The following is a 21,160-nucleotide window of genomic DNA, read 5'->3' on the forward strand; positions in this document are numbered from 1 at the left end:
TCTTGTTGAGTAGGGGAGTCGGGGGAGGGGGATGGAGCGTAGACAAATTTCCCTGACCATGTTATCCAGAGTCTGTTCCCCTTGGTGCGGTTTTGGGGGTACCTGGAGGCGTAGTCTTGGCATTACCAGTAGGGGGAGGAGGATAGAAAGACGCAAGAACCACTTTCTGGCTTAAATGAAATTCAGATGCTACCTTCGGTAGAAAGGAAGGACATACCCTCAATACAACCCTATCCTTGTGGAACACAGGTAAAGGGCGGCTTAGATGAAAGTGCTTGCAATTCACTCACTCTGCGAGCGGACGTAACCACAACCAAGAACACCGTCTTGAAAGAAAACGGAGTCAAAGAACAAGAGTGCAAAGGTTCAAATGGAGTACCCATCAAGAATTTCAAGAGCAAATTCAGATCCCAAACCGGCACCTGGAACGGAGACGGCAGGAACACATTAGTGAGTCCTTTAAGAAATGGGAACTCAAAGGAATCTTAAAATAAAAACATTCTTCAGACGAGCGCTTGAAGATAGACAGCGCCGCTAGGTAACCTTTAATGGTACCTACTTGAAGGCCCCTGTGGTCCAAAGAAAGCAAGAAAGATAGAACCATGGGAATGGAACATTGAAAACGATCAACATTTTGTCCTCTGCACCAGTCGCAAAACTTAGGCCAGCGGCAAAGGTACAGGAATTTTGTTGCTGGCCGAAAGCAACACCTCCATCACGTCATCCAGGAGGTCCCAATCCTTATCTCTCAACATTTCAGATACCAAGCATGAAGGTTGAGAGTCCTGGGCCTCTGGATGGAGAGCCTCGCGCAGATCCTCTCGGTAGGGAAGACGGCGTGGAGGGCAGATGGACATTTCTAGAAGGTCCGGGTACAACGCACTACTGGCCCAATCTGGAGCAATGAGGATCATGTGGGATCTGAACCTCCGCAACCTCCGTAACACTTGAGGAATGATGGGGACCTGAGGAAACGCGTACAGAATTTGGAATAACCAATCCACAACCAAGGTGTCTCCTAAGGCTCCTCTCTGAGGAAATTCCCTTGAGCAGAATCTCTTGCACTTCCGGTTGGCACTGGTCGCAAAGAGATCCACTTGTGGGGTTCCCCAAAGGACAAAGATCCCCAGAAGGACTTCCTGAGCCAACTCTCACTCGTGAGAGACTGTTCTGCCTGCTCAAAGCATCCGCCACTGAATTCTCCTCTTCGGCCAGATGAACTGCTGACAGTGATATTCCCTGCTGGATTGCCCAGAACCAGAGCTGCATCGCCTCTCTGCACAATGGGAGTGACCCTACCCCCCCCGCCCACTTTTTTGTTGAGGTAATGCATGGCCACTGTATTGTCCATCCTGATCAGGAGACACTTCCCCCGCACAGATCGCAGAAAAGCCTTCAGGCCAGCCTGATGGCTCTCAGTTCTAACAGGTTGATGAGGAGTTTGGACTCAGACAGAGGCCAGCGACCGCTGGCGGTCAAGTCTTTGGCATGAGCTCCCCATCCTGTGAGGGAAGCCTCCGTCACTACTGTCATCTCCGGCCACGGTTGCCAAAACGGCTCTCCCTTCATCAGGTTCCCCTTGTTGGCCCACCAAAGCAAATCCTGTGAGACCGAGAGTGGAATCTGAACGGGATCCAACATCTTGCCTGAGAATTGTGACCACTGCATCTTGAGGACCCATTGCAGGGATATCATCCTCAATCTGGCTTCTGGCAGCAAAAAATGCAGGATGTCATGAGGCCGAGCAACCTTAAGAATTCGAAAGACGGGCGACTCTGGGCATGTAGAAACTTGTCCACCATCTGCATAATTTGATGAGCCCTTACCATGGGAGACAAGCACTTCCCAAGGACGTGTTCAACACAGCCCCGATGTACTGGAACTGTTGGGAAGGTGTCAGATGCGACTTCATGAAATTGAGGGAGAAGCCCAGCCTGTGGAGGGAGCGGCAGGTGAGACCGAGATGATCATTGCTTGCTAGGGAGAACGTGCATGGATCAGCCAGTCGTCCAGGTAGGGGTAGACATGAATCCCCCCCTCGCCTGAGATACACTGCCACCACCACCATTAGCTTGGTGAAGACCCTTTCGAGCGGAGGTCAATCCGAATGGCAGGAACTGAAATTGTGAGTCACCAGTCGCAAACCTCAGGTACTTTTTGTGCTTTGGATGAATCGGCACATGAAAGTAAGCATCCTGTAGGTCCAGAGACACCAACCAATCCTGAAGTGGAAGTGCCTGGAGGACCGGACAAAGTGACCATCTTGAACTTGTCCTTCCTGAGAAGTTTTTTCAACCAATGCAAGTCCAAGATGGGTCTCAATCCCCAGTCTTTCTTTGGAATCAAAAAATATGGGGAATACCATCCCTTGTTCCTCTCCGTTACAGGCAGCAGTTCTATAGCGCCTTTCTCCAGCAGGGTCAAGATTTCCTGCACAAGGAGCGGATCTGGACGCTTCAAAGAGATTCCCCGGTGGATTGTTGTGAGGTTGATTTAGGAAGGGAATGCAGTAGCCGTGGGCTATGGTATCCAGAACCTACGCATCCGAAGTAATAGCTCGCCATTCTTCGAGATGCTGAGACAGTGTGCCCCCCCAACCAGCTAACAATGGGACATGGCCCCATGCTTGTTTTGGAGCAGCTGCAGCAGCGCCTGAAGGCAAAGAGGCAGCTGCCTGAGCTGCTTAGCCCCTATTTCCATGACCACCACGGGTACTTTTACGCTGACCCCTTTGACTGGCGGCTCCTCTCGTTCTACCAAAGGTGGAGTAGAATTGAAAAGAATCTCCCCTCCACTGCTGTCCCCTAGGACGAAAAGGCAGAGGTTGACGCACAGCTGCTCTCAAAGATTTCGCCACAGCTTTTGAGGTCTGCAACCTCTCCAGGCTTTTGTCAGCCTTGCTGCCAAACAAATGTGCACATTCAGAGGGCATGTTCAAAAGAGGGGCTTGCACACCCCGGATCAAAACCTGACATCTGCAACCATGCAAATCTGCGTATAACGGTGCTCGCAGCCAAGGACCGGCTAACACTGTCGGTCGTGTCCAAACCCGACTGAAGGGATTCACACATGGCATCCTTGCCATCCTGCACGAGAGCAAGGAACCTATCCCTTTCTTCCCCTTTGGGAATATGCTCAGCCGCTAGAGAAACAATTCCACAGAGTGTGTGAAAATCTTGTCAACGCACAAGTGGAGTTGGCTGACTTCAGCACCATACTCCCCGCAGAGAACACCTTGCGTGCCCAACCGTTGAAGTGTTTGTCGTCCCTATCAGGGGGGATGGTAGGGAACGCCGCCTGCCTTGAGGTGGCTGTAGCTTCCTGAACGACCAAAATCTCGGGAGTGGGGTGAGATGAAAGGTAGCTGGGGTCGCTACCAGAAGGGCAGCATTTTTTTAGTTAACAATTTGTTAACTGCCAGAAGAGATTCCGGTGTCTGCCAAGCAGCCGCCACTCTTTTCTGCAATGTCAAATGAAAAGCTAACACAGGGTCTGATGACAGACCTTGATCCAAAATATCCTTTAAGTTGTCCTGAACAAAAGCTTCTGGAGGACTAGAGAAACCAAGATACTGAGTGACCCTGGCCGTCAGTCTCCTGTAGGACGACTCAAAATGAGCCCCAGGCTCAGGTCTGCCAAACTCCACCTCAGGAGAAGTGTCCAAGCCACTGGCATCCTGAAGAGATTTCCATAACTCTTCCAACTGACTGTCCCTGGAAAAGACCGGAGCCACATCAGGCTCAACAGGGTCAAATTCTAAATCTGACTTCTCCTCAGCCTCAGATGTCATCCAGAGGGAGGAATAACTCCTGCCTCGGGACAGAAGAGGGTCTGGAGTCCTTAACAGACCTCACAGGCTTGGAAGTAGCCTACCTCGGAGGATCCACTGTACCAGGGACCTTCATCGGCAAATTCCAGCCAAAAGGCCCCAAAGGCATCAAGGGCACCAAGGGCACCAATGGCTTCGGCGTCGACAATGGCGCAGGTGGCTGGTGTGAAGGCAAAGCTTCAACATCCGTATCCAATGGACACGGCGCTGACGGAGTCGACCTCAAACCTTTACCAGACTTCTGCGGTCTCGGCGGGGACGAGGACCGAGATCTGGAAGCACGTCTCTAGCGATCACCCTGAACCTTGTCCGAACAGGACCTCAAAGGTTCCCAATGAGAACCGCTCTGAAGACCCGAAGGCGCACGAGCCACGGATCAAGACCGTTCCTTGCCGGCTACTTGTGAAGGCGCTGACTGAACTGTGCCCTGGGATTGGAAGATCGCCAGCATCTGCTCCCTTAAGCTGCCCAGTCCTCCGGCGTCGAGGACTTCGTAGGACAAGCCACTTTCCTCGCGGCACCACCCTCCTAGGAGGACCGGGAAAGCGACTGGTGACTGCGCTCCCTGGAATGCTGAGACGGGACGTCAAATGGCGGGACCCACTCCGCGACCGAGATCCCCGGCACTCCTGACACAGAGAGTCGCCCCCTGAATCGTCAGTGGATATCCCCTTAGAAGTTTTACAAGAGTTACTGGGTTTAGAACCCCTACCTACCTGAAGCCTCCCCTTACGGCCCCTAAAGGCCTTAGCAGTCAGCAACTGGCATTTGGAACAGTCGGTGTCAGACTCTCGCCCAAGCAACACAAACAAATGCGGTGGGGGGCCGTAATCGACATCTAAGACTTGCAGTCCTGTCAGGTCTTAAAGCCAGACCATGGAGTTGGAGGGGTCGAATAAGACATTCAAGAGGAATACACGAGGCGCGCCAAGTCTCCGAAGCAAACACGTTTGCGGAAAAAACAGAACTGAGGCTACGGGCATCGTGCGTCCTATCTATAACATCCGGTGACGTCGCCGCCTGCGGAGGCCTTCGAGGGACATCGACCAAACACCATCGACGCAGGACGCCCTCTACCGAAAAAGTTTCCGAAGTACACCGCTGTGCACATTACATGTCAAAGATGTGGAATTCGTTGGAGGACACAATCCATCCGAATTGTGCATACTAGCATGCGTCACATCTATACAAACGTGAATATTAGCTTGCGTCACATCTAGACAGAAGAACAAGTTACTTACCAACTGGTAACGTTCTTTCGACTACATGTTCATCCAACGTATTCCACATCTTTGACATGTAATATCCAAAGCTGTGCTGCTTTGGAAATTTTTCAGCAGAGGGCGTCCTGCTTCGATGGCGTTGGGTCGATGTCTCTCGAAACCCTCCGTTGAGGGTGACGTCATCGGATGTTATAAGTAGGACGCAGGGCGCCCGTAGCCTCAGTTCATTTTTTTTCCCTCCACAACGTGTGCCATAACAGCACACCAAGCCTCCATGATTGCACATAGCCTTGTGGGAACGTAAGCTGCAATAGCATGGGAAATTCTTCTGAGGGGCAGGCTGGGCGGGCGATGTGGAATACGTTGAAGGAACAGTCGAAAGAACGTTACCAGTTAGTAAGTAACATGTTCTTAGAATGGATTTTGTCCTCCAACGTATTACACATCTTTGACAGACTCCCAAAGCAGTATCCATGCACGGAGGAGGGAGAAGAATTTGGATATACCCAATCAGATGGCAGAATAGAGCACTGCTTTACCAAAGGCCAAATCTTGACCATGAAAAGTATCCAGGGAGTAATGCTTGTCACAAAGGTGTGGATGGAAGACCACGTTACAGCATCACAAATACTTTTAACAGGAACTCCCCATTGTAGGGCTGTGGATGTAGCCACGCCCCTGGTGGAGTGAGCTCACAAACCCTCCGGAGGGTCCTTGCCAGCCAATCTGTAACATTCAGCAATGGTGAGGATAATCCACCTGGATAAGGTCGGTTTGGTAACAGCCTGGCCCAATCGGTGTCCAGTGTATCCCACAAAAAGTTGGTTGTCCACTCTGACACTGGACATCCTAGAAATATAAAAGCTCAAAGCTCTCCTAGGGTCCAACCTATGGAGTCTCTCCTCTTCCTTACCAGGATGAGGATAGAAAGCCTTCTGGCTCAAATGAAACTCAGACACTACCTTGGGTAGAAAGGACGGATGTACCGTCAGTACAACCCTAACCCTGTGGAACACAGTAAAGGGTGGCTTACACGAAAGTGCCTGCAACTCGCTCACTCTGCGAGCAGATGTAACTGCAATCAAGAAAACTGTCTTGAAGGTCAACAGTTTCAAAGGACACGAGTGCAAAGGTTCAAACAGAGCACCCATCAAGAATGTCAAGACTAGATTCAGATCCCAAACCGGCATCTGAAAAGGGGACGGCGGGAACACATTTGTGAGCCCTTTTAGAAACTGGGTAATCAAAGGAATACTAAAATAAGAACATCCTTCAGACGAGCACTTGAAAATAGACAGCGCTGCCAGGTAACCTTTAATGGTACCCACTTGAAGAACCTTGTGGGCCAAGGAAAGCAAGAAAGAAAGAACCATCGGAATGGAACACTGAAAAGGATCAACATTGTGTCCTCTGCAACAGCCGCAAAACTTACGTCAACAGTACAGGGATTTGATTTCCGGACGCCTGGCCGAAAGCAACACCTCCATCACGTCATCCGGGAGGTCCCAATACTTATATCTCAACCTTTCAGAAACCAAGCGTGAAGGTTGAGTTTCTTGACCTCTGGTTGGAGAATCTAACCCCCTTGCATGAGAGAAGATACTCAATGTGGGGAAGACAGCATGGAAGTCAGATGGAGATTTCTAGAAGGTCCGGGTACCACGCAATATGTCTCGCACTTCCAGTTGGCACCGCTCGCAAACAGATCCACTTGAGGGGTTCCCCAAAGGGCGAATATCTCCTGAAGGACTTCCTGAGCCAACTCCCACTCGTGAGAGACCACGCTCTGCCTGCTCAGAGAGTCTGCCGCCGCATTCTCCTCTGATACCATATGACTGTCGAGAGTGAGATTCCCTGCTGTATTGCTCAGAACCAGAGCTGCATCGCCTCCCTGCACAGCGGGAGTGACCCTACGCCCCCCTTTTTGCTGAGGTAACGCATGGCCACTGTGTTGTCTGTCATGATCAGGACACTCTTCCTGTGCACAAATGGCAGAAAGGCCTTCAGGGCTAGCCTGATGGGTCTCAGCTCCAAATGATTTATGTGAAGTCTGGACTCCGACAGAGACAAATGACCGCTGGCAGTCATCTCGTTGGCGTGAGCCCCCCCCCCCCCCAACCCATCCGGTGAGGGAAGCATCTGTCACTACTGTCACCTCCGGCAACGGTTGCCAAAACAGCTCTCCCTTCATCAGATTCCCTTTGCTGGCCCACCACAGAAGATCCTGTGAGATTGTGAGCGGAATCTGAAGAAGATCCGATATCTTGCCCGAGAACTGGGACCACTGCGTCCTGAGGGCCCACTGAAGGGATCTCATTCACAGTCTGGCCTCCGGCACCAGAAAAAGGCAGGATGCCAAGAGGCCGAGCAACCTTAAGAATTCAAAAGCTGGGAGACTTTGGCCATGTTGAAATGTGTCGACCATCCGGACAATGTGATGAACCCTCACCCTGGGAGGCAAGCACTTCCCCAAGGATGTGTCCAACACAGCCCTGATGTACTGGAGCTGTTGGGAAGTTGTCATATGCGACTTCTTGAAATTGAGGGAGAAGCCCAGCTTGTGAAGGGAGTGATGGGTGAGGCTGAAATGCTGCAAGGCCTGTTTGGGAGAAAGCGCTCGGATCAGCCAGTCGTCCAGGTAGGAGTAGACGTGAATCCCCCTCTCTCCTGAGGTACGCTGCCACCACCATCGTGAGCTTGGTGAAAACCGTCAGGGCGGAGGTCAACCCAAATGGCAGGACCCGAAACCGAAAGTGCGAGCTGCCAACGGCGAACCTCAGTTATTTTTTGTGCTTTGGATGGATCGGCACATGAAAATAAGCATCCTGTAGGTCCAATGACACCAACCAATCCTGAAGTCGAAGGGACTGAAGAACTTGAAAGAGTGACCATCTTGAAAGTGTCCTTCCTGAGGAACTTGTTCAAGCGACAAGGCCAAGATGGGTTTCAGTCCTCCGTCTTTCTTGGGAATCAAACAATATGGGGAATACCAGCCCTTGTTCGTCTCCGCCACAGGCACTAGTTCTATAGCGCCTTTCTCCAGCAGGGTCAAGAGTTCCTGCACAAGGAGCGGATCCGGAATCTTCAATGAGTTTCCTTGGTGGATGGCCATGAAGCCGATTTAGGAAGGGTAGGCAGTAGCAGTGGGCTATTGTTTCCAAAACCCACGCATCTGAAGTAATGGCTTGCCACTCTTCGAGATGCTGAGACAGTCTGCCCCCAACCGGCGAACAATGAGACCTGGCCTCATAGCTGTTTTGGAGCAGCTGTGGCAGCGCCTGAAGGCAAAGAGGCAGCTGCTTGAGCGGCTTTGGCACCTCGTCCCGTCCACCTTGAAGACCCTTACGGTGGCCCCTTTGACTGGCCGCTCCTCTTGCTCTAGAGGAGTAGTAACGAAAGGAACCCCTCCACTGCTGTCCCCTAGGACGAAAAGGCAGAGGTTGATGCACAGCTGCGCCAAAGATTTAGCAGCTGCTTTGGAGGTCTGCAACCTCTCAAGGCTCTCGTCAGCCTTGCTGCCAAACAAATGAGAACCGTCAAAGGGCATGTTGAGAAGACAGGCCTGCACATTCGGTGCAAATGCCAACTTCCACAACCACACAAACCTGCGTATCACAGTGCTCACAGCCATGGACCGGCTGACACTGTCTGCCAGGTCCAACCCAGAGTGAAGGGATCACACATGGCATCCTTGCTATCCTGCACAATAGCAAGGAACCCATCATTTTCTTCCCCGTCGGGAATATGCTCAGCCGCCAGAGAGACAATTCCACAGAGTGTGCTAATATTTGACCACTGCACAGGTGGAGTTGGTCGATTTAAGGGCCATACTCCCAGCCAAAAATACCTTGCGTACCCATCCATCGAAGTGCTTGTCGTCCCTATCTGGAGGGATGGTAGGGTAAACTGCCTGCCTCGAGGTGGCCGTGGCCGCCTGAACCACCAAACTCTCAGGAGTGGGGTGAGTGGATAGGTAGCCAGGGTCGCTACAGGATGGGCGGTATTTCTTAGTCAATGACTTGCTGACCGTCGGAAGAGACTCCGGGGTGTTCCAAGCAGCAGCCACCCTTTTCTGTAAAGCCAACGTGAAAAGGTAACACAGGGTCAGTGGACGGACCCTGATCTAAAATGTCAGTCAGGTCATCCTGATTGAATTCAACTAGAGGGCCGGACCACCCCAGGTACTATGTAACCCTCAACATCAACCTCCTATAGGAGGACTCAGCATGAGCAGCAGGCCCTTGCGTGCCAAACTGCATCTCGGGAGGTGTGTCCAGGCCACTGGCATCATGTAAAGACTGACGCAGATCCTCCAATTGACTGTCCTCAGACAAAACCATGTCCGGAGCTTCAGTAGCATCAGGAAAATCAAAAGGCTCCAACTCCACATCAGACCTCTCCTCATCCTCAAATATCTTGTAGAGTGAAAGAATTCCCTCCTAGGTACAGGAGTAGACCTGGAGTCCACAGGGGGCCTCACAGTCTTAGCCAGAGCCTTTCTCTAAGGATAAACGGCGCGAGGGGCCTCCACCCGTAAATTCAGACCTGTAGGGCCCAATGGCGTGGAGGGCGCCGTCAGCTCCGGCGTCGACAATGGCGCGGAGGTCGCTGAGGGCTCCGAGGGCCTGGTAGAGGGCAAGGCCCAGACATTCGAAACTCGATGGGCACATCACTGATTGTGTCGACACCTTTCTCGGCACCTTCGACGGTCTCGGAGAGGGCGAGGACCTCGACCTGGATCTGGCATGTCTCTGGCAATCTAACGTAGCCTTGTCCGAACAGGACCTTGACGGTTCCCGATGTTTATCGCGCCGGCTGCCAGGGCCCGGAGGTGCGCGAACGTCAGACCAAGACCGTTACCCGGCGGCTTCAACCGAAGGCGCGGACGGGGCAGTGCCCTGAGATTGAAAAATCTATAACATTTGCTCCTTGAATGCCTCCCACTCTTCTGGAGTTGAGGATTTGGTGGGGCAAGCCACTTTCCTTGCGGAGCCATCATCCGACGTGGAAGACGACCGGTGACGCTGCTTACGGGTGTGCCTCAACGAGGACGAGTGGCGAGAACCACTCCAGGACCGAGATCCCCTGGACCCCTTTCGACGGGGAGAGTCACCCTTTGAGTCGTCAGTGGAAAGACTAGATTTCTTGGATTTACGGGGTTTGGATAACCGACCTACCTGCAACATCCCCTTGCGCTCATGCAAGGCCTTGGCAGTCAACGGCTGGCACTTCGAGAAGTTGTCGGTGTCGTGGCTCTCACCCAGACACCACAAGCAGATATGGTGCGGGTCCGTGATGGACATCTTGGACTTATACTCCCTGCACTTTTTAAAGCCCGACCGCGGGGTAAGACGGGTCGAAAAAGACATTATCGAAGTGGGTAACATGAGGCACGCCGAGTTCTCGAAGCAAACACGTTTGGTGAAAAACCAGGACTGAGGCTACAGGTGCTGTGCGTCCTACTTATAACATCACCCTCGACAGATGCCTTCGAGGGACATCGACCCAACGCCCTCGACGCAGGACGCCCTCTGCCGAAAAATTCCACGTCTTTTCAGGATCAAAAAATATGGGGAATACCATCCCTTTTTCCTCTCCGCTACAGGCACCAGTTCTATGGCACCTTTCTCCAGCAGGGATTTGATTTCCTGCGCAAGAAGCAGATCCGGGCTCTTCAAAGAGAGCTTCCCTGGTGGATTGTCGTGAGGCCTCTGCCGGAAAGGAAGACCGTAGCCGTGGGCTATGATCTCCAGAACCCACACATCTGAATTAATGGCACACCATTCTAAAAGATGCTGCGCCAGCCTTCTCCCAACCGGCAAACCATGGGACATGGCCTCATGACTGAGCTGAAGCTGCTGCGGCAGTGCCTGAGGGCAAAGAGGCAAATGCCCGAGAGACGTTGGCACCTCAAGTACCTTCTTTTCCACCTCTGGTACTCCTACGTTGGCAGCTCCCCTCGATCTACCAAAGGAAGAGTAGTATCGAAAGGAACCTCCCCCTCCATTGCTGTCCCCTAGGACGAAAAAGCAGAGGTTGACGTACTGCAGCACTCATCTTCTTCGCTGCAGCTTTGGAGGTCTGCAACCTCTCAAGGCTCTCGTCAGCCTTGCTGCCAAAAAGATGGTCACCATCAAAGGGCATGTTGAGAAGCCGGGACTGTACATCAGGAGCAAACCCTGACTTCCGCAACCACGCAAACCTGCGCATCACGGTGCTCGCCGCCATGGACTGGCTGCCACAGTCTGCCACGTCCAGACCTGACTAAACGGATTCACACATGGCATCCTTGCCATCCTGAATGAGGGCAAGAAAACCATCCCGTTCCTCCCCTTTGGGAATATGTTCAGCCGCCAAAGATACACAATTCCACAGAGTGCGAGTGAATCTTGCCAAGGTACAAACGGAGTTGGCTGCCTTTAAAGCCATACCCCAAGATGAAAACACTTTCTTCGCCCAACCTTCAAAGCGCTTGTTGTCCCTATCCGGAGGGATGGTAGGGTACGCAGCCTGCTTTGCTGGGGCCATAGCCGACTGCACCACCAAACTCTCCGAAGTGGGGTACACAGACAAGTAGCCGGGGTTGCCACTGGCTGGACAGTATTTTTTCGGTAGCGACTTATTCACTGCCGGGAGACTCTCTGGAGCAGTCCAAGCCGCCGCCACCCTTCTTTGAATGGCCATATGAAATGGCAGCACCGGGTCAGTGGGTGGACCTTGATCCAAAATATCTGTCAGGTTATCCTGCAGAAAATCCACAGGTGGAGCAGACCACCCCAAGTACTCCGTCACCCTCGACATGAGACACCTGTACGAAGACTCAGCGTGTGTACCAGGCTCAGGCCTGCCAAACTCAACCTCCGGGGAGGTGTCCAGACCACTGGCGTCATGCAAGGATTGACGCAGGTCTTCCATCGGGCTATGACCGGGCAACAGTTCGTCAGGAACCTCATGAGGAACAAACCCCTCAACATCTGACCCTTCATCCACCTCTGAGATATAATCCAAAGGCTGGAATAAATCCCTGGATGAGGGCACAGAAAAAGGCTCAAACACATGCCTCACTGATTTACTCAGGGTCTTCCTCTGAGTTTCCACCGTCCACCGGGGTACCTCCGGTAAAGCCTTCACAAAAGGCGTCGAGGGAATTGGCGACGATTTCGAGCAGGCGCTGATGACTTAGACAACGGCTTCGAGGCCGGAGCCCCGAGCCTATCCAACGGCCTCGGCGCCGATGACTTCCTCAGAACCGGAGCAGAGAGAGAGAGAGAGAGAGAGAGAGAGAGAGAGAGAGAGAGAGAGAGAGAGAGAGAGAGAGAGAGAGAGAGAGAGAGAGAGAGAGAGAGAGAGAGAGAGAGAGAGAGAGAGTCCCTCGACAGACATGGCGCCGTCGATGCCTTCTTAGAAGGCCTCACAGGCTCAATGATCGAGGGCATCGAGGACCAGGACCTGTAGCGGGCATGGCTAGAGCGATCTAACTTGTCCGATCGGGACCTCGACGGCTCCCGATGATCGCGCCGATCGCCCGAGTCCACAGGCATGTGAGCGGTGGCCCTAGCGCGTTACTTGCCGGCTTCTCCCGAAGGCGCGGACGGAACTGAGCCCTGCGATTCGAAAATCGCCATCATCTCCTTACAAAATGCGTCCCATTCACCCGGAGATGAATGCTTGTTGGGACAAGCTACCTGCCATCTGGCGGAGTCCTCGGACGAGGACGGCGACCGGTGACGGCACTTCTGTGATTACCTAGAAGAGGCAGAGGAATGGCGGGAACCACTCCGGGACCGAGACCCCCCTGGATTTACGCTGACACGGAGAGTCGCCCCTCGAATCGTCTGTCGAAAGCCCAGCGGATTTCGACTTAAGGGGTTTGGAAACCCTGCCTACAGATAGCTGCTTCTTCCGCTCCCGCAAGGCCTTCGATGTCAAAGACTGGCATTCATCGCAGTCATCGGTAGCGTGGTCCTCGCCGAGGCACCACAAACAGACGTCATGAGGGTCCGTAAGTGACATCTTGGAACCGCAGTCGCGGCACTTCTTGAAGCCCGACCTCGGTGTAGAAGACGACGAAGACATGATTCTCACAAGAAACCAAGAATGAAGAACCGATTCAACAGAAGAAGAACCAAGGTGCGCCGAGATTCTGAAGCAAACACGTTCGCGGAAAAAAACGTAACTGAGGCTACGGGCGTTGTGCGTCCTACGTATAACATCCAGTGACGTCGGCCGTCGGAGGGGCATATCGACGCAGACGCCAAAACATTTTCTGAAGCAGCACAGCTGTGGTGATTACTGTCATAGATGTGGAATACGTCGGAGGACACAATCCCCTCGAAACAGGGACACTCAGGTTTAGGATTAGGTCCAAATCCCAAAAAAGCCAAGCAAAAGGTATAGGGCTACCTCAATAGGAAATGGGGGTCTTTCTACTCATCATTTATTACCGAGGATGACGTTCATGTTCTCTATGCTACCAACCCTAATGCAAGTACTGCAGTAGGAGGACAGATCCATAAAGACATGAAGTCAAATCGTAGAGAACTGAACAGGCACCTAAAAATACAATTTACAACCACAAAAATGAATCCTGCACTTACTTCAATCTCACAAATGTTCACAAATAATAAAACAAGGGACTATGGCCACACTGGTGCAGCACTCCAGTTGGACAATCCATTTCCCTCTTCCCCAAACTCTGACCACTAGAGTCCTCTTTCTTAAACCGTCATTTCAGACTGCATAGACTGCCTATGAGTTTACAATCCCAGGATGGTGGGTGGATTGAGGAAGCTTAAGCACATCCAATCCAGTGGTACACAAAACTAAATAGTACTGCTTGAGCAAAATTCAAGACCGCCATGCAATCATCTGCATCCCCTCTAAGCACACCTAACTGGTAGAACCATATCTGCCAGCTACAATACAACAATATTGCATCTCAGCTTCAAACTCTGGTAATTTTCTGCACTTCTTGCTTGAACTAAAGTAATCTAGTTCATATGCATTTAAGGTTACAGACACCCTTAACCCAAGCTCACTGCCTTTCCTTGACTACCTACCATGGTGCACTTCCTGCTCCCACTTTCTGCGACTCGCTCAGCTTCTCCTCACAGACCAATGTCTGGAAATCCAGGCCTGGGCAATAGCCACTTGGATAAGCCTCAGTACTGGCAGACCACTTCAATGGGAGAGTTATAAATGACCATTATATTACAATATATGAAAGTACTTTGGAAGAGGGTTTAACTTGGATCAGTCGATTCCAGATGCCCAATATGTCTCAAAAGAAGGGAGCTTCCACATTGAACAAAGAACCTACATAATTCAATTTGTGCACCTTTGAATCCACTTCCATGCTTCAGACAAGTTGAACTTTGAAGCACTCACCTTCTCTGCAGTTCGGTTCCACACTGTCACAGTATGGCCCATCTTCAGCAGGTTAGATACAATGCCGCTTCCTATCAAACCAAGCCCGAGAAATCCTATCCTGGGAGTGGGAGAAAAAGGAACGAAGGTCAGTGTTGGAATCTGCCTTACTTAAGCCCTGAAGACGGCAAGCATCTGTCAGGGCTTGATTGACATGCATGGCAGCTTCTTGAAACCAGCTGCGGGCAGTCCAGAATGGACATCAGCATTAGACGCTTGGTAGAAACAGAAGGACCCTGCTTCCCCCAATTCATTGCTATACCTAGGGTCATTTCACTGCTATACTCAGGGTCATTTCACCGCTATACTCAGGGTCATTTCACCGCTATACTCAGGGTCATTTCACCGCTATACTCAGGGTCATTTCACCGCTATACTCAGGGTCATTTCACCGCTATACTCAGGGTCATTTCACCGCTATACTCAGGGTCATTTCACTGCTATACTCAGGGTCATTTCACTGCTATACTCAGGGTAATTTCACTGCTATACTCAGGGTAATTTCACTGCTATACTCAGGGTAATTTCACATCAACGCTACAAGTATTCACATATTAATAAAAATAAAACATTCTGTCTTTTACCATGTGTTGGCTGGATGACCAGTTGGTTTGGATTAACTGGGTAGTTATGCAAGAAATGCCAGTAAATGTGTGCTAATTCTGAAATATTTCTGTTGCTTAGTTCCCAAATTGGCATCAAGAAGGCACTGCTATACAAGTGAGCATGGGGCAGGTCAAACAAAGGCATGAGAAAGGCACTTGCAATGCACTGCAGTAGTGGTATTAACTGGCCATAGACGGTAGCAGGTGAGAAGTAATGAGTTACCTGTAACTCCGGTTCTCCAGCATTGGTACCATTCAAAGATTCACATGCAGCGAATATTCCCAGTCGCCAAACTGGGAGACCTCAATAAAAGAGCAGTTTAAACAAACTGAAAACTCTCAAGAAATGTTGTGCTCTATCATTTATTTATTGGTTATTTGTAAGGCGTTTATACAACAAGACAGTGTTTCAAAGCGCCATTAGTCAAAAGGGAAGGGAACATGGGATCAAATAAAATGGGGATAAATACGGAAAAAAGACAGCGGTCCTACAAGGCCTTGTGACATTCAGAACGTGCAAGTGCAGAGAAAGGAAAGGGGGTGGGGAGGGTGAGTGTCAAGGGCCCTCAAAGAGGGGGTTGAGGGGGGTGCCAGGGTGCCTGTAGGGAGGCAAAAGGTTAGTGTGTGGGTGTAGGCATCCCCAGTCATGAGGGAGGTCTGAGACAAACCACACAACTAATGGGTGAAGGCCCAGGGGGTAGTGCAGGGGACCGTAGCTGGTGGTGATTGGGTAAATAGTCAGGACTCAATTGGGTTCTTAAGGGACTGGGCCGCCAATCTCAGCAGCTGAGGGGATGGTTAAAGGAAGGAAGGAGGGAGATAGAGAGGGAGAAAAGCAAGAGAAAGGTCTTGAGTTAATTGCAGAACTTGAGGGGATCCGGTTCAAGACGGGGAGGGAGACTGCGCCAGAGGAGGGAGCCAGCCGAAGAGAGAAATCTGCTCCCAGTTCTCTGCTTGGAAAAGTGTTTAACCAGCAGGGAATTGGAGCCAGAAGATCAAAGGGATCTGGAGGGAGAATATTTAGTGAGGGAGGTGTAGGCAGTGTGATCTCAGTCCACAGACAGTCTTATGGACGGGGCAAAGTGTTGTGAATTTGAACCTTGCAGCAACCGGGAGACAGTGGAGAGATTGTAGGGCTAGAGAGATCCAGTCCCTGGGCTTGAGGCCAAGGATTATTCTTACAGCCCTATTCTGGATTAGTTGAAGAGGGCGGTCCGAAGAAAAGGTATATTGAGAAAGAGGCTGTTGCAGTAATCCAGCCTGGAGAGGACCAGAGCTCTGGTGACATTGAGCTTCTGGGGGTAGGTGAGTAAAGGAAGAGTACCTCTAAAGGAGGTAAAGTTGCAAGTGGGCCTTCTTGATAAGGTCAAAGATGTGAGGAGTGTAGGAGAGGGAGGGGGTAGAAGATGGCCCCAAGGTTTCTGGCTGCATTAGAAGAAGAGGGAGGGGAGCCCATAGAGGGTGTTCAGAATGCAGGATGGAAACGGTCTAGTAGTGCCGAAAGGAAGAATCTCAGTCTTACTGGCATTAAGACAGATTATTGCAGGTGCACCAGTACTGGATAGCAGACAGGCAGTCCGGGATGTCAGAGGAGGAAGGGAGCGTGAAGAAGAGCTGTGTGTAATCTGCATAACACTGGAAATGAGGAGAGAAGGCAGAGATCAGGTGAGCAAGAGGTGAAAGGTAGACATTGAAGAGCAAGGGCAAGAGGATAGAGCCGGGGAACACCACATGTAGGAGAGAGTGGTAGAGGAGGAGAAGGAGACGAGTAGTCATTTCGGGTCATACTTCCTACAGCCAATAGGAACACCTCCCTTAACTCCTCCCCTGTTGGACATCTTCAGATTTGGCAGTGCACGTGAGTGGCAACAAGAGCCAAAAGACGAGTCAAGCGGGATAGGGGGGAGGGTTGCAAGTAAATCTAAGAAAGATGCTGGAGAACCAGAGTTACAGGTGAGTAACTGATTCCTTCTTCAGCATTGGATCTTTCATAGATTCACATGCTGTGAATAGACTACAAAGCAGTATTACAACAATACCCATGGGCGGAGACAATCTCCCAGCATAACTTTCCACTGGAGACTTACCGACCTTACGCAAAAAGGTTCAGCAGAACAGACTGGCTGACTCTAGACTTCTGCAGAATGTCTGTAGACAAAGTAGAACCTGGTGAACGTATGCACCGATCTCCAGGTGGCTGCACGGCAGATGCCAGGCACCGGAATTGCAGAGAGGAAACCAGTGGTTGCTGCTACTGCATTGGTAAATTGAGCTTGGGGCCTGCCGGGAAGCGGTCTGCCGGCTTGTTGCTGGCAGAATGAGATGCATGCAGCAATCCATCTAGCAATGGAGGACTTTGTTTCATTTGGCCCTTCTGGGCCTGGGAAGGCTCTCTCAAACAGTTGATCCGTTGTACGGATGGACTTAGTATGCACCACGTAGTACTGGAGTACACACAATATATCCAAGCATGTGCAGTGTTTGCTCCGCTGGAAACAATGGTGTGCTAAAGACTACAGGGAGAACCACCTGCTGATTTAGGTGGAAAGCAGATGACACCTTCGGCACAAACGTACATTGAACAGCCTTGGCTTTGTGAAACCTCAAATAGGGCAGTTTAACAGAAAACCTCTGAATTTCCCCAACTCGCCTGGCCGAATGTAATAGACGCTTGGTGCATGGCCTCAACTTCATGAGTCTTACGAGTAGCATATTGTGCTCCCATGCTGGAGCTGGGCGACGGGCAGGTGGAAAGGACAAGTGCAGCCCACGCAAAAGCTCATTCACTAGCCAGTGCGACCACAGGGATGGCAACCCTTGCAGTGCTGATGTACCTGGAGAGTGCCGCTAGATGCACCTTATGGAAGAATGCATTAAACCAAACAGCCAGTGACAACAGATATGGCAACAGATCCTCCGGTCGGATGGTCTGAGTCGTTGGTTTTTGCACCACACTTGAAAACATTTCCACTTGCTTTTGTAGCATTTCAAGGAGGACAGAGATCTAGCCCTGGCCAGGACAGCCTGGCAATCTTGCGGAAGGGACAGGGACACAAATTCTAGGAACACAGGAGCCAGGCCTTCAGATTGAGGGGGGCCAGCTCGCGGTGCAGTACCTCTCCCAGATTCCTGGATAGGAGCGCATGGGGTGGGCACAGATTTATCAGTGTTCCTGATGAGAGGGCAAGGAGGTCAAAGTACAGAAACTGTTTGGGCCACCCAGGGGCGACTAATATCAGTTTGCACCAATTCAGTGGTTAAACCATATTTGCATAAATACCACCCTATTATGAACATTGGCCTAAGACATTCGCATTTATATTAAAACCTATGATTAACTTGATTTAGATAGAATTGACTGTCGCAATCTTGAAAACATCCGCCATTTTCATCCCAACTCCTGCTGCCTGTTCAGACATGATTAACCATGTTTTCAGCTGCCACTGCGCAGAATTACCTTTGAGCTTATGTCAACACTAGGACTGCAAAAAGCAGAGACGTTTGTCCTGTGCAAAGAGACCTTGTAGTCAAAATGAACGCCCATTCAAAGTGTTATCTGTGCCTACAGACTCATCCTCTTTCAAACGACACACAAAGCTAATTGGAAGAAATCCTTTATGCATCTCTTGGAACAGGATTTATCCTAAAGCTCAAGAAACAAGGAAAGATCTACACAGCTGAATACAACAAAGTTTGCCAGTATTGTATCTTTAAGGAACCTTGGAGCCACAATGAACCTCAATTCAAGTGTTGTCTGCATCAATAGCTTCAGCCATATACAAACATCAGAATTGAATGGCAGACAAACTAAGTCCATGTGCCTTTGCAATAAACTATTGAATTTGTTTCTTGGAACTCGGCTTAACTTGAGCTGGAGAACCAACACTGCCATTGAATCTCCAAGGGTATGACACCATGTAAAAATGTAAACTAATATTGTTATATTTGTAATGTGAACTGGGCACAAACCCAAATTTGTAACTTATCAGTTTGGAGAATAATAATATTATTATTATTATTATTAATAATAATTAGGCATTTATATAGCGCTACGAACCCTCAGGTATTTGAGCGCTGCTTATTATTACCCACGGTGTGTGGTGCTCATTTATCGACCTCGGAAGGATGAAAGGCTGAGTTTGGCCCTGCCGGGATTCGAACCTGCGTCAGCAGGCTCTGCATAGATGTTAAATCGAGCACTCTACTCGCTGTGCCACTTGACCGGCTGGCTGGGCAATGACCAGGAATGTGTATAAATACGTCTTTCTTTCTGAAGACCAGGACTCTCACCCATCACTGTCTGCTGGTACACACCACGAGGCACTTGGGAGTCAGATATCTATCTGCTTTGATATTTGTATCTGTACAGAATAAAGTTTTATTCATAACTTTGACTTTGTGACTGGCGGATGAAATCTTTTGGTGGTACTAAGCCTCGATATTCCTTGCTGATCTATCAGATGGCACCGAATAGGGACTCTCGAGATTGATGTCACCTCACTAATCAAGGACGCGGCTACGGACCAGATCTGAGCGGGAGAAAGGGGCCCCTTTTTGTATGAGACACGACACCTCGGCAGTACTGCACGATCTGATCCCTGAACGGTGAGCAAGCGGTTTGAGAGGACATCTTGACAAGGGTCCCCCATATCAAGGCAGGTATTTTTCCCGAAATCGCCAGCCACGTCGATCCGTTGTAATCCGATCGGACCTCCTTAGTATTTTGAAATCAGGTGAGTCTTGCCCAGATTACCAAGAATCCTGATATTGGTTGCAGTTTTGCAATTGCAAATACAAACAACGCCAGGTAACATCAGTGATCTGAGATGCCTGGGAAATTGTCTGCCTGTTTCAGGGGTTTATTCCGCAGAGACAAACAATTTTTGAGACAAGGTCAACCGGCGCCACCTGTTGGTTCACCGGCATGTACTATGTACTGTAAGTACGGCCTAGATAGTTTTGTATTTAACGATATTTGGCACAGACAAACTAGACATGCTTTCAGTGGCCAGTTCATGGTAGTTTAGCCCGTATAGAGTATTTAGAGTCTATTTTGTTGAAGAAAATGCAATGCAGCAATTTAAGAGTAAAGAGAAACTTGCACGTCGACATATGTCCAACTCTGAAAAAGCATTATTGTATGATCAACAAAAACAGTCGGAATCTATTAGAAGTATGGACAGGCCTTTTCAACTTGCAATACAGAAAATATATCCGTCTCGGGATTTTCATACCTCAGACAAACTAATCGATAAGCTTTTGAATGAGCGTAGGACTGTTGCCCCTGCACCACCTCCTTATGTGACTCTCCCTGTTTTACCTCTTGTTGTGGCACCTCCTCCCGTTGTTCCTCTTCCTCCTGTTGCTCATCCTCCAGTTGTTGCTTCTCTTCCTGTTACCCCTTCTGCACCATCGCCCTTACCAACAGTTGCTGTTCCCTTAATTTCGTCTTTACCACGAGCGGTAGTTCCTCCATTGCCTACTGAACAAGATTTGTCTGAACTTTCATTTGCAAGTGGTCCTGCTCCACTTGTAGCGATTGCAGGGGAGAGTGTGGATTTAAGAATAGTTACTCGTAGTACAGTATCTTAAGCTAGGAAAAGAGAATTGTATGCATGGGCTAAGAAATATATAGAAGAGGGTGAAAAATCAGATGTCTTAACTGCGATTTCTGGCCAAGAAAGTATTCCCGAACAGAATATTTTGATAGAACGGATGGGAATGCATTTGGCTGATATTTGGAGTGATTTGATGGACATGAATGCCCCACAGGGGTTGAGGATTTGAATGTCCTAGCCCACTCAAGGGACACTGCAGAGAAAGTACATGAGCATGTTGAGAGGGTTTTTGAGTTTAAGAGGGAGTTAGATTGATTACAGAATGATTAAATAGATGGTACTAGAGTGGAAGTCTCATTTGTGCAGAAACAATTTCTTCCGTCATGTAAACCAATGAGTGAAGAAACGCGTATTTGCACAAGAGACGCACTTAGATGGATTTCGGATGTTTCAATTTCTCCCATTGAAGTATATGACATGTTTAGTCAGTATGCTCCGGCAATGCAAAGGAAAGTGTTC

The 21,160-nt window shown here is 50.1% G+C and overlaps 1 protein-coding gene across 1 annotated transcript in view; it reads right to left on the reverse strand.

The window, feature by feature from the left end:
• GLYR1 (glyoxylate reductase 1 homolog) overlaps positions 1–21,160 on the reverse strand; it is a 713,235-nt gene that overhangs the window by 297,423 nt on the left and 394,652 nt on the right. The window contains exon 10 of the mRNA XM_069646033.1: positions 14,440–14,539. Coding sequence (XP_069502134.1) covers positions 14,440–14,539 — 100 coding nt within the window. The remainder of the gene's footprint in view (positions 1–14,439; positions 14,540–21,160) is intronic.

Source organism: Ambystoma mexicanum, chromosome 2p, assembly GCF_040938575.1.
Source record: "Ambystoma mexicanum isolate Mex_15411 chromosome 2p, UKY_AmexF1_1, whole genome shotgun sequence".
NCBI lineage: Eukaryota > Metazoa > Chordata > Amphibia > Caudata > Ambystomatidae > Ambystoma > Ambystoma mexicanum.